This window comes from Mandrillus leucophaeus, unplaced genomic scaffold (assembly GCF_000951045.1).
Source record: "Mandrillus leucophaeus isolate KB7577 unplaced genomic scaffold, Mleu.le_1.0 Scaffold916, whole genome shotgun sequence".
Taxonomy (NCBI): domain Eukaryota; kingdom Metazoa; phylum Chordata; class Mammalia; order Primates; family Cercopithecidae; genus Mandrillus; species Mandrillus leucophaeus.
In genome coordinates this window covers 1,423,755-1,438,140 of record NW_012109986.1, presented here as the reverse complement: position 1 = coordinate 1,438,140, position 14,386 = coordinate 1,423,755, and the positions used below count along the sequence as shown (strand labels likewise).

Below are 14,386 nucleotides of genomic sequence, written 5' to 3'. Positions count from 1 at the left end.
GTCAAATGATATTTTTTAAAAATTTACTGAAAAACAGTTAAATATGTTACTCCTATAAAATAAACATATCCCCCAAGCCTAGATTAAAATCGGCTGAATTGCACAAAAACATACTGTTATTTGTAATTCCTCTCTATAGGTCATTTCCATAAAAAAATTTCAGGGATGGAAAACACACTTCTCCGAATAGCTTAATTTTCGCTTCAACAATGAGGGGCGTCTAAGATCACTGAAAGGATTCAGCTACACAAGGCAATTCATTTCACGTGTTCAGTGTAATAGACAGTCACTGTGTTGCAGCAACAAGCAGTACTTGCACTAGAGCATTATTCAATCCAGGGCGCCCAGTTCACCCACAGTGATAACCGCGGACCGGTGAATCCTATGTTATGTAAATCACCTTCAACTCCGTGTGTGAAGGATGCTTAAGGAAGCAGCTTAGAAAACACCGTCCTGGCGTCCTTGAAACTAAATGACTTCACTTTCCTGGAACACTAGATCTAAGGAGTTTCCTAGTATACCTTTTCTCACCATCCATTTTTCTTTCTGAAAGTGCAAACCGTTAGTGAAAAGGAGCTGGTTGCACCAATTAGTTTGCACGAAGTGCTTCGGTGTTTAGCTTCGCTTTAACCCAATTAAGCTGCACAGTGAGCCCCGAAGATGCGCCACCTGCGCGCCTGGCTCCAGCCAGACCCGGCCGGCGTCCCTCGCAGGCCCGCATCCTTCCCGTTAGACCCACTCAAGGTCCCTCGTACAGCCCCGGGGACTCCCCGTCCTAGGCTGTCTCAGGTCCTTGACAACCAGGGTTGTTCTGCAGGTGGCCCAAGAAGGCAAGGGGCGAGGTCTTGGGGCAAGCATCTCAGAGGGCCTGAACCCAAGGGAGAGAGCGCAGGGCGCAGAGGCCCGCGGCGGGGGCTTGGCTGCGACCACACCTGGGCCGGTCGTGGGCGGTCAAGGCTGAGGGGTGCGTGGGCACAGCGTGGCCTGGAGCAGACGTGGAGAGTAAACCCGGACTCCAAGTAAGGTTTTCAAATAAGCTCACGCAGAAATAGAGCGTAGCGATCTTGAGCCCAGAGAGGAAAGAAAGAGGGCACGGGAATGCGGCGCAGCTAGAGAGAGAGGGCGAGCGGACGGCACAGGGCCACCCGCTCCGAGTGAGGGCAGAAGGCGGCGTTTCCCCAGAGACCACTGCACATCTTCGCCGTGGCGGTTGCAGGTTCTCGGGCTCTGATGCGTTTCCCCTCCAACTGCCAAAAGGTAGCAGTGCATTCACCCGAGACGACGGCAAAGCGGGGAGGGGCTTTTTGGGTGTTCCCAAGCCCTGCTCCTAAGGGGATGGAAGATTCTTGGCAAATAAAGTAGATGGGTGCCACGCAACCCAATGTAATATACTATTTTCAGCTAAATTGGAATCTATCACTGTTGGATAAGGAGAAATTAAATAATAGGTGGCTTTGTGATGCTGTACCTGTGCAAAACACACAAACAAAAATAAAAAACTTAAAAAAAGTGGGATCCTGGCACAAGATCTTATTAAAAGTGGCTCTGAAAGTGCCTACAAACCTGTTACGGGGAGTTATAGGATTTGACTGGAAATATTCTTAATTGGAAAGACGTGGCATCTAAATTAAAGGTAGACAATTAAAAAATCCACCTAGGTTTAAAAACCACGACATAACCACTAAGTAGTATTTCTTTAGTTTCCTGTGCTTTGAGGACACAACTGGACCACCAACTAGGAAGAAAAGAAATTTCCTCCTCCTGTTTCGGGGTTCCAAAATTCAGAAATGAAATGATTTCATTTTTGTTTTCAAAATGATGTTTAAATCCAGAAATGACCCCTAGCTGACTGCAAGTTAATTTTCTTTGAAAATGTTAACCATTTTCCCTTAATTAAATCACACGAAATAGTATAAAATTAGAAGTCTACTGCTAGGTCACCACTTAAGGACACTTAAGACAGGAGATATATCCTTAATTATACATCTGTAAACAAGCCAGAAACCCCCAAACCTTCAAATTTTCAGGATAGTTATCTATGAGGAGGCTTGATCTCTATGCTTTCACGTGAATTTTATGAACTAAAATTCCATCCCAGAGACAAGTGATTTTTCAAATGTTTCTATAGTGCATATATAGCTTTGTGTCCTGCTTGTAATGCTGGTCAAGTCTACCAAAGTGCAAAGACTGCAGCTGGTGGGGCAGAGGGATGTACCAAATATTTTTTAAACATCCTAACTTAAACGGGGGTAGAACATCTAATACATTCAGCAATTATTTTCAGATTCCTTTCAACAAATGCAAAAAAGGAAAAAACATAAGTAAAAAAAGAGCACACTACCTCCATAACGTTTCAAAAAATCATTTTAACATATAGGAACATCCAGAATGAGAAAATTACACAGGTCCTCCTCCATCTAAAGCCAACTTCCATATGCCAGTAGTCTGCATGAACAAACTTTCAACCTGCATTTAAGAAGACTCCAAGGATTAACAGGCATTAATTATCTTACTCTAAATGCAAGTTAGTGATTTTGTTTTAGAAAACCCCGTCGACATCACTAATTGATGGATTCCCATTAATACACCTGTATTTGCATTTCAGCGGTAAAAAGACAAGCAGGGTTTTCGGCACAGAAGAGAGCCGCTTTGCCAAGTCTTTTCAAAATGTCAATATGCTTCAAGTAGTACCACAGCTGAGATATTCCTCTTGATTTCCAAACTGTCTAGGTGGCCTGGGTGGTTTTCTGCCGGCAGCAGCCTCCTACCTTTAGTTTGTGCGCCTATATCCATGAGGGGGGATTAATTAGCCGGGTTGGAGCTGAAGGAGGCTGTCGTGACGAGCCCAGTGGCGATTGGCCGCCCGCCTGCCTGGCCCTGCCTTTATAATTTCCACACGAGTGCATCTGGGCTCTTAGACAAATCAACAGCAGCTTCTTCTGACATATACACACGCACACTCACCCCGGACACACTCTCAGCACACTTTTCCTCCATTTGATTAACAGTGCTGCACACACAATGATTACGGGAAAGCGTAAATAAATACAGAAAGGGGTGCTTATTTTGACTACTGGAAGAGCTTTGCTGGGTCTCAGCGCAACTTTTTTTTTTTATTCCTGAGAAGGTGATCTCTCCATGCGGTTCTCTCACACAAGGATTCTTTAAAAGAGGAAGAGAGACAAGGAGAGGGGGGAGAACAGTCTTTCACTTTAAGAACGGCTGGGCTCAAAGATAAAAGGAAGGGAAAAGCAGCAGCAGCAGCAGCAGGGAAACCAACGCTGCAGCACTTCCGAGAGGCATTTTTGATCCATTTCTGAGCGCTGCGGCCCGTTTCTCCACCGAAGTTGGCTCCAGCTCTAGCAGCCGCATTGGATCCCACAGCTTACTGCGAGACTCCGGTGTACAATCCGGATCTCTGCCCCAACATGATTGCGGCCCAGGCCAAGCTTGTCTACCATCTGAATAAATACTACAACGAAAAATGCCAAGCCAGGAAAGCTGCCATTGCCAAAACTATCCGGGAAGTCTGCAAAGTAGTTTCCGACGTACTGAAGGAAGTGGAAGTGCAGGAGCCGCGGTTCATCAGCTCTCTCAACGAGATGGACAATCGCTACGAGGGCCTCGAGGTCATCTCCCCCACCGAATTTGAAGTGGTGCTTTATCTCAACCAAATGGGGGTGTTCAACTTCGTGGACGATGGCTCACTGCCCGGCTGCGCGGTGCTGAAGTTGAGCGACGGGCGCAAGAGAAGCATGTCCCTCTGGGTGGAATTCATTACCGCCTCCGGCTACCTCTCGGCGCGCAAAATCCGGTCCAGGTTTCAGACGCTGGTGGCTCAAGCGGTAGACAAATGTAGCTACAGGGATGTGGTAAAGATGGTGGCAGACACCAGCGAAGTGAAACTGAGAATCCGAGATAGGTACGTGGTGCAGATCACGCCGGCTTTTAAATGCACCGGGATCTGGCCGAGGAGTGCTGCCCACTGGCCACTTCCCCACATCCCCTGGCCGGGACCCAACCGGGTGGCGGAGGTCAAGGCGGAAGGTTTCAATCTCTTGTCCAAGGAGTGCCACTCCCTGGCCGGCAAGCAGAGCTCGGCGGAGAGCGACGCCTGGGTGCTGCAGTTCGCGGAGGCAGAGAACAGACTGCAGATGGGGGGCTGCAGAAAGAAGTGCCTCTCCATCCTCAAAACCTTAAGGGATCGTCACCTTGAACTGCCTGGCCAGCCCTTGAACAATTACCACATGAAGACTCTGGTTTCCTACGAGTGTGAAAAGCATCCCCGGGAGTCGGACTGGGACGAGTCTTGCCTGGGTGATCGGCTGAACGGGATTTTGCTGCAACTTATCTCCTGCCTGCAGTGCCGGCGGTGTCCCCACTACTTTCTACCGAACTTAGATCTGTTTCAAGGCAAACCTCACTCAGCTCTGGAAAACGCTGCCAAACAAACGTGGCGACTGGCAAGAGAGATCCTGACCAACCCGAAAAGTTTGGAAAAACTTTAGAGGATGAGTTAATCAAGAGCTGAAATTATTACCCTTCTCAAAGTCCTTATTAAGTGTAAACTTCTGTTCAATTCCTAATATTCCACTCCGCAGTGTAAACAATCTCTTCCTTTAAAAAGGAGTAATAATACAATATTTAGACATCATCTCACCCACCCCCACAAGGGGAGAAAAAGTAGGGGAAGCGGATGGAGAAAAACCCAAAGCCACTAGTATTAGAAGACTTCTTGCCACACGATTTCCCATCTCCCTTGAAAAGTACACCGTAACACTCCGTAAACAGCCCGGTTGTAATGCAAGACCGCGACGAACACTCTGCCTAATTATCAAAGGATTATAGCAATCCTGGTGATTTAGGTGCATCTGCCTGTGAGTAAACACGATTTGGATATGCCATCTGAAAGAAACTGTAATGTATATTTTGATTTGTAACAAATATTGTGATCTCACATTGTCTTTGAAAGTGTGGATGTTGGTGTTTGTGATTTGGTAAACAGAACTTAAATTGCCATTCTCGATACTTCCAGACATTTTCCACTAACAAAGTTATCATTTAAAGGTAGATTTCCTCCTGGTACTTTCCTCTGTCTTTGAAAGTGTCTGAACTTTAAAAAGTTTACATTTTGTTTCAAATATTGCTTGTTCTATTTCTAACATTCCATAAATATACTTGAAATGTTATTTAAATATATTCAAAGAAATTTGAATTCAGCTTATATAATAACGCTTGAATATCTGAATTATATATTTGAAAAATGCACTTGAAATACACTGGATAATTACTTTTGTGATTTAGATTTTAATTTGTTGCTGGTTTTTATTTAATTAGATGCTAATAAATGAAGTAAAATAAAAGTTGTCGTGTCTCACTTTAAATTGTTTCCTATCAGAAGATGTAATGCTGCATTTTGAAAATCAAACCCACTTGAATATCTTAAACGTTTTGAGAAATATGCTAATGAAATCCTTAAAAATAAAACATTGGAGAAAAGCTCTTTCTGTTTAGGTATATAAGATAACGATCTACTCTCAGTCTCTAACTTACTTGTAAGACAATTCCTTTCTACAACAGACTCAATTTAAATCTACCTTTGAAAGCTTGCTCTTCTTGTAGCATTTTTGATAATATAGGAAAAAAAGTCTATCATGACAGTAGAGATGACTGACTTATTTTAAAAACTGCATTTGGAGCTGGAAGTAAAAGAAGTCCCATGACTATCCTTTGGAATACTTTAGTAGTCAACAAGTGCTGAAAATGCTGATCACCTATGGGCCTTAAGTTAGTTAATTCAGGTGATGGTAAATTTTTGGATTTTAGCTCTAGTTTACCAATACTATTTTATTACATTTTATATCAATATCTAAATTAAAAACAATAAAGTTCTGGATCTGTGGGAGCATTTGTCTTTGACTATTTTAGAATAACTGCCTCTAAAAATAAAGGAAGATTTTTTGCAAAATGATGCTAGAATTTCTAGCGTGACACTTCATGCTCTTGAATTCTTAACCCCAGAATAGAAGTTTGCAAATTGCACAGTAACATGAAAGTCAAAATATTAAAATAGATCTCAGAAAGTGCTAAGAAAGAGCTACTCTAATACTCTGGTGTTTAAAATCTACACAATAACATTTAATAAGTATGCATTTAAATGGTTCGAATATGTATTTTCTGGCATTATAATCAAAGAAGAATACAATATTTAAACATCTGAGTTCTAGCATATATATTTTAAATCAAAGCTCAGAGAATCAGTTGCTTTCCTCTTAAATCCACATATAAAACCCATTCTTATTTCAGGAGATGGACAAAATGGGTGTACTAATGGAGATGAATTTATATCTAAATGGCTCTCCCCCCAGTTTCCTTATAACTTTTCAATAATCACAATTCAATCTAAAGTTTTGAAAATGAAAAGTGATCTTAATAAGAAATTTCTTAAGACCTTTCGTAGTCAGCCCTCAGAGCCTGAGATTCTGGGCCCCAGGGACTTGGGAGCAATTGGCTTAACTACCAAATCTGCCCAAGCGCAAACAAAGGCACTCACAGAAAGACTGTTAAAATGTGCATGCTCTGGTAATACAGGATTTAACTTCATTAATATATTCTTCAGTTCCATAAAGTGAACATGCTATTTCATTCATTTTATTTTCTCTGAGAAAGACGAGAATGTGCTCCCTTCCTCCACTGTCAGGTAAAATCAAACAAAATTGAAAACCACTTCCTGCCACAAAGCCACCAGTACCGTACATGGAATCGCTTTAACTCACTTTAGTGTCGATCTTCTTGAAGGCGGAATCATCCTCATCTACCTCGAAGTAGATTTCTGTCGTGGTGATGGAGAGAGTCCCCTTGGCCACCACCACGGGAGCGATGAGCTGGGCAGGGGTGCTGAGAACCACTGGGCCTGCAAGGCAAGGATAAGGGGAGTCAGGCTGATCCCCTGTGGCCCTTCCTGCTCCCTCCCAGAAGGGTACCAGAGGTTTTTATTGGTAAGGATGCACTAGAAAAAATGGTTCCCGTATTATGCGGCAAACTCTTTTTTCATGTAAGATAAGGACTACTTAGCTTTTATTCTTTATCTTATAACAAGACTAGAGAGAAAAAATGGTATGAAAACCCAGAAGGTCAGGATACCGAATACCGCTCAATTTCCACCTAGAAATCCTACATGGTTGGTGAGGGGCTGCCATTAACCTACTTAAAAGTGCAGGACGGACAAACGTCCCAATTCTCCACTGAGTATCACTGGCTTTTCCAGAGACCCTAGGCAGTCAGCACTGCCCCCAAGACCAGCCATCGCGCGAAGCCGCTCCACTCAGCAGCGGCGCTCCCCAAGGAGAGGCGAGAGGACGAGAAGGGGGCAAGGATCTAAATGATAAATTCCGCTGTTGTGAGCGGTTTGCCTCTTGCAGGAAGATTAATCTAATATCTGTCTCCTAAGGCGCGCTACACACACACATACGCGTGCATACGGACATTACATAAAGTTCTTATGTAGAAAAGAACGAAAATCGTAGTCACTTTCTCACAGAGAATATATCAAAAGGGATGAAAATGTAAGACGCTTGAACAAAACGATTCTCAAAAAAACCGTGCGAAAGTGCTACTTCTCAACTTTTGAAACTGCAGAAACAGCTTCACTAAAAGTGCCTGCCAGGGTGCCTGCTTCGAATTCCCTCAATCTGTTAAGGTTGAAAATCACGAATTACGCGTATAGAATATGAATTCAAATGGGATATTACCTAAATGTTTCCTGTAAAGTCTCCCCAAAGGGAGACATTCTTCGCAATCCTGGATTTGAAACACGATACAACGTTATACATAACGTGGGGATCGGATACAACCATTCATTTGTCGGTAGCAAGGGCGCATCATAATCCCTTCCACTTCTCCCCTCAAATGCATACAGTCAAGTGCGTCACAATAACAGTCGGGGAAAGGCAATAAAAAGTCAGGTTCTCTGCGGCCGCTAGGCCTCGGCCCTCCGGGCGGAGATCCCTCGCGCCGATGCCGCCCTCAGCCCCCGCCGGGCCGGCCTCGGGAGACGCGGCCAAGTTGGCCTTCCCTGGCGCAGCACACACCCAATCTGCGACCGTCTTGCACAAAGCCGAGCCTTCCCGAGGCTGCGGGAACACAGCGGGCTGGGCTGGCTTCTGTCGCGATTACAAGGGGGTGGCTAAGGAGCAAACTGTGACAGTGTCAGCTTTCAGCCTGTCGGGACTGCCTGGGCCAGACCCACGCACAGCCCTGTCTTTCATTTCACTGCTCTCGATCCTCGGATAAGCCCCCGGGGCTCGCGGACTCTGGGCTTCGGCCTCTGCCCAGCGGAGTCGGGGTCCACCTCGGTTGCACAAGGTTTTTCTTTGGAAAGGGAGAGGCAGTCGATCTGAAGCACCACTTTAAAGGCTCATCAATCTTAATCTAGGTTCCTCAAGTAATTACGCCCGAATCTCTTGTACGATTACAAGTGGATTTGGGTTTCTATTCCCCAGGCCCTCCTTTGTGTTTATTGGAGGGTCTGTGCGCGCGCTTGGCGGCGCCTCCTGCGTTCCGCGCCCTCCTCCGAATCCCCCAACGCTCGGGCCGGTTCGAACCGCTCCCTTAACCCTTAAGCAACCAGGACGCTCCCTTGGATGCCAGTTTTCCTATTTTCTCTCTGAAGAAATCTATGCGATTTACTCTTGATTGGGGCAAGGTGAGAAAGGTGATTTGGTTCACACTGGAAACAAAGTTACACATTTTTAGGCATTGCTAAAAACCTCAAAAAAGTCTCCATTCTAAAGACAGAGGACTACCAAGATTTATAAGAGGTTTCTGGCATTTGGAGACAAATAATCGTCAAAAACACTAAAAATGGCGAATTACTTATTTCTCCTAAAAAGTAATTTAACGTATCCAAATTGAGAACATGAGAAAAAAGATCGTGAAACATCAAAACCGTACCCATTGATTTACTGAAATACATTACAATTTTTAAGGACACAATCCGTGAACTTTCCATGGGGAGCACATCTTCTCTACTTACTCCTCTGCGTTTCTGAAAGGAGATGGCTTCCTTTAGATTTTACTCCAATATCGTTCTGTTGAGGAGATTTTCCGGGCGTTTATAAAAGGGCCTCGAACTGGTCTTTCTTTAAGAAAGACACATCATGAAATATTCAGCATTAATAGTGTGTCATTTTTACCCTCGTCCTTTGGAAATCTCCAATTACAACTTCCAATTCCATAGCATGTTTAAGGAGCACTGAATCTTTTTGTTGTAGTCTTCAGGGAGCAAACCAGCCGCAGAGAGAATACGGAGTTAATCCACTACAGCAATAGACAGAGGGGATTATGTTTTAATCCCCTTTGGGGGAGCCTTTGGATTTTAGGGATCCGATATTAAAATGTTTACATAAGGCACAATCATAAGCCAGCAGATCTTCCATATGGTACCTGGTTATTTGAAAACCTCGGATCCCTTTCCAAATAAAAATAGTTTATAAAGAACAGCATCTCTGAATGACGGTGAGATGGTGATCTAGCTGATTCTGTTCTAGAAGATAACTTAAGTAACTACAAATTTAACTTCCTAAACTTTGCTTGGTGTAGTGAGTTGAGGAATGACTGTAAATATATTCATCCCAATCACTACTGTAGCAATAAAACAATAAATTATAATGTCCTCAGCACACATAGAAGTATTGATATTAAATGTTAAACAAATGGATAAGACAAAACCTCTTCTTATTGCACTGATGCATATAATAATTTAAAATTCCACCATCTAAAGTGGTAATTAAAAGGAAAATATAAACGTTATTTACTTTTTATAACTGGCAATATAATGCTTAAAAAATACTGTTCCAATACTATTTTTGAAAGAAGGATAGGGGTATTACTTCCCATTTATCTAACCTAAAATGTGAACTAGAACAAAAACCACCCTAGCATAATGAATCTTTAAAATAATAACTTCTCTTTAGAGCCATAAGATCTTTAACCAGTTGAGATGGTAAACCTCATCATGGACCTAGAGTAGAAAGTACACGTTTTATATTAAAAAAGGAACCATTTATCAAATACACTTTAAAAGTAGAATGTTAAATACTTGTGGGTTTAGATTATGCTGATGAAAATCAAAATTTCAAGCCCAGAAATCTTAATAATACACTGACATTTTGGTAAAACTTTACAATTTACAGAATTCTTTTTTGTTTTTTGAGATGGAGTCTTGCTCTGTCGCCCAGGCTGGAGTGCAATGGCTCAATCTGGCTCACTGCAACTTCTGTCTCCCGAGCTCAAGCTATTCTCCTGCCTCAGCCTCCTCAGGAGCTGGGAGTACAGGCGCATGCCACTGTGCCCAGCGAATTTTTGTATTTTTAGTAGAGACAGGGTTTCACCATGTTGTCCAGGCTGGTCTTGAACTCCTGACCTCAGGTGATCTACCCGGCTTGGCCTCCCAAAGTCCCGGGATTACAGGCGTGAGCTACTGTGCACGGCCACAAAACCCATTTGTATTTTTACAGAACTAATAGTCCAATATTCACAAATTTTAAGTTACTGGATGTGTCAATGCTTTCTTGCCAAAGACCACCAAGAACGTATCTGTAGTTGAACAAGTGGGTTTTATTATTCATTGCAGTGAGAGAAACCGACAACAATAAGAACCATGGGGTGACTTAGCGGGTGCTGGAAGACTCATTGTAGGATCTGGATTTTACTTGTGATTTTGGGAAGGGCTCAGGAAAGCAGGGCTTTGCTCTGGATTGGGCTCTGTCAGGCATCAGAAATAATTCTATGATTAAGTATTTCAATCAATTTTATCTAGAGGGAGGGAAGACTGAATGTATGCTAAAGCTCTAATTCAAAAGATGTAGCAGTCACTCATATTAGCCAAAAGAGGGGAATGTCTGGTACTTTTGGGGTATGCACAGTGATCTTGCTTTTGTCTGTGTTTAGTCAAAATTATAACGTTGTTTTTTGTCTCACATCATCATCAGACAGCCCTGTATGAAGCTGGTGCTCTGTGAGGTTGTTTATGTCCAACAAGGGAACATCATGGCCTAGCAGTGAGCTCCAGGCCATTTCTCAAAAAGAAGGAGGCCTAGATATAGGCAGGCCAGTTCCCAGAGGTCAGAGGCTGCTTTTTCTTTTTCTCAACTGCAGGGACTAATCATTTTCGGGGGGGCGGGGGACGGGAGGGTAAATTAATCATTCTCAGGAGGGGGTAAAATACATTCTAGTGATTAAAAGGCAACGATGGCTATTAAATTTCCTAATAATGATAAGCTTCTTTACAACTTTCAATGTAAAGCACAGCAAAGACTATGCATGGAAAAAGAGTTGCCATTTAATTAAAACTGGAATTGCTAGAATTATTTGATGACTTTTAATTGGTAAACTATATTTAGGGTACATAAAATTATAATGTATTTTAGAATCGCTTGAATATTTCCTAACCTTAGTTTAATATCGTTAAAAGTTGTATTAGCTATATGGATTTTCTTCATCCTCAATTACCTGGAAACTACATGCTCAATTTGCTTTTAGAACCTGTGAAACCTTGTTATTTTTGGATAATAAAAAATTGACTAATCTTAGTAGAATTATTAAACTTAAAATCCTGATGTTATTTAGAAGAACTAAAACTAATCTGAAATTCTTTATGTTCACTGTAAAATAATATTATTCCAAAGAAATTAGGACAAAAATATAAGGAGGGAGTAAATTTTTATAATTATTTTTATAATGTGGTATACTTTCTAGGGAAGTAATTCATAGCATGAGTGACTGAACAAGATATCTATCACTGCTTTGGACTCTTTTTTTTTTTGAGATGGAGTCTTGCTCTGTTGCCCAGGCTAGAGTGCAGTGGTGTGATCTTGGCTCACTGCAATCTCTGCCTCCTAGTTTAAGTGATTCTCCTGTCTCAGCTCCCCAGGGAGCTGGGATTACAGGTGCACGCCACTATGCCCAGCTAATTTTTGTATTTTTAGTAGAGACGGGGTTTCACCAAGTTGGCCAGGCTGGTCTTGAACTCATGATCCACCCACCTTGGCCTCCCAAAGTGCGGGGATTACAGGTCAGAGCCACTGCACCTGGCCATAGACTCATTATTTTTAAGTATGGTACAGTCAATTTCCCTAAAACATTCTCCCCCATAGAAACAAAGGAATAAGATGTTTTAATCTCAAAACAAATTACTGAAGAATATAATAAAGTTGTAACTTTGTTTTGGAATCCTAGGAAAGCTTTGGGCATTATGAAAATGGAGGTATTTGTGTATGTGCCCGAGGGAGGGGCAAGTTCTAGAAAAAATACTGCAACAAATTTTAGATTTCCAAATTTTAGATATCCAGGATGGTTCTCTGGGTTTCAGGTGATTGAAGTGTCTTAAGAATATATATATATATAAAAGTCATAGTAGCAAAGTCTCTAGATAATGACTGTTTTATTTATATACAGAGAATATTGATAGTTGTCCAGATAAAATTTCAGAGTAATGATATTTTGAAATTTTCAATTTTTTTTTTTTTTTTTTTTAGGGCTGGGCATGGTGGCTCACACCTGTAATCCCAGCACTTTGACAGGCTAAGGTGGGAGGATGAGAGGCCAGGAGATTGAGACCAGCCTGGGCAATTAGCGAGATCTCATCTCTACAAAAAAATTAAAAAAAAATTATCTGGGTTTGGTAGCACATGCCTATGGAGCTATCTACTTAGGAGGCTGAGGTGGGAGGATCCCTTGAACCCTGGAAGTTGAGGCTGTAGGGAGCTATGACAGTGACACTGCACTCCAGCCCTGAACTTTTTTTTGCATGGAAATAGTTGCAGAATGTTTTTGCTTGAATAAAATAAAAATATTTTAACAACTCATAGAATACTATGCCTCAAGGGTTATGAATTTAAACTTCAGTACTACTTCCTCCCCAACATATTCACAAAGACACAATGTACCCTCCCCTAAACTATCCATTATAAATATTCTATAAACTCAAATTTTACACAAAAGCTCACTGTTTTCAGGAATTGGCCTCTTGATGATCCTAGGTGACTTCTTGAGCATAATCTATCCTTCACACTAAGATGAACAATAACCGATTATCCCCACAGATCATAATTTCCTTAGATTATTATTGTATAAAATAAGACAGATGATAAAGAACACAAATTAGGTGTTTTGAGATGAGAATAAACCTACATCTGAAAAACTCAACTTAGCATAGTCTAAAACAGACATGGAAGGAATGGAGCCCTCTTATATGAACAACTGAATACTGCAATTTAGCATATTATTTGTTCATCATGGTAGATCATTTATTTTTACGCTATTATCTAAAATCCCACCTTAATATATTTATAATACATATTTTTAAAAAGTACTGAGAAAGACTCTGGTATGCTCTAACTTTAACCTACCATTTATGTTTACCAATTTATTTATAGAGCAGGTAATTCTTTGTTACAAGGAATCAAAAAAAAAAAAAATTGCTGCATTTTCTGCAAAGGCAGTGAGTGATTTCCTAGAAGAAAAAGCTTACAAAGCATATATACTATAAGTAAAATAGCACCGAGTTATTTTCCAGTACAAAAAGTACTAAACAACAGTGATAGTTTTAATGTTCAGTGTGAAAATTTGCTCTGCCTTTTGATTTAATAAGTGAGCCAGCTGAGATTTCTGTTTATAGTTATATTACATTTAGTTCAACATATGGAATATATTTTTCACCTTCTGGAAGAGTATTGACTCTTCTATGGCACTGGGATATCATTTAATGATCGGGAAGAGTAAATTTCTACTAGACTACATGAGTGAATAAACCAGAGGATATGATTTAAATCTTTGCACCCCCAGGTTGGATTAAGTAGCTTGCCTTTATATTTCCATAGTTTCCTGGCCATATCATTATGGCACTTATAATATATTAAATATATGTGTTTAAAAGTCTGTTTCTCCTATTTGGCACAAGCTAATTGAAGACAGGGTTTATTATCTTGTCCACCTATCACGTATCTGTCATATAGTATGCAATCTATGTTTGTGGATTGAATATAGAAAATGATATATACCAGTGTTGCATTTATATGTCATAGTAAAAGCTCACTGAAATTAATATATTACATATTTTATGTTTTTCTGAAATTGATTTCAAATTTTTCTTTATAAATATAAAAGATAACTGTTTTAGAGAAAACAAATTTAAAAATATACTGATAACCAATGAGAGTTATAATTTAATTGATCATTCTAGCTATATTACATGTGCACTATTATGGTTTTAAAGGGCATAATTTTACGACTATCATATTTTTCCTAGTGTATACTTTGCTCTCTCTTTGTAATTAAATGTGTAGAGGCATATTTAACTCAGCATTCATTCATTCATTCATTCATG

The 14,386-nt window shown here is 41.0% G+C and overlaps 2 protein-coding genes across 2 annotated transcripts in view; one reads left to right on the top strand and one right to left on the bottom strand.

The window, feature by feature from the left end:
- Nucleotides 1-14,386, bottom strand: part of NBEA (neurobeachin) — a gene marked incomplete at its 3' end in the record, with an annotated part of 753,742 nt that overhangs the window by 187,246 nt on the left and 552,110 nt on the right. Inside the window, exon 41 of the mRNA XM_011969865.1 lies at nucleotides 6,777-6,913. Coding sequence (XP_011825255.1) covers nucleotides 6,777-6,913 — 137 coding nt within the window. The remainder of the gene's footprint in view (nucleotides 1-6,776; nucleotides 6,914-14,386) is intronic.
- On the top strand, nucleotides 678-5,363 carry MAB21L1 (mab-21-like 1 (C. elegans)). The gene is made up of 2 exons (XM_011969864.1): nucleotides 678-1,257; nucleotides 2,606-5,363. The coding sequence occupies exon 2, from the start codon at nucleotides 3,429-3,431 to the stop codon at nucleotides 4,506-4,508; it is 1,080 nt and encodes a 359-aa protein (XP_011825254.1). The 5' UTR covers nucleotides 678-1,257; nucleotides 2,606-3,428; the 3' UTR covers nucleotides 4,509-5,363.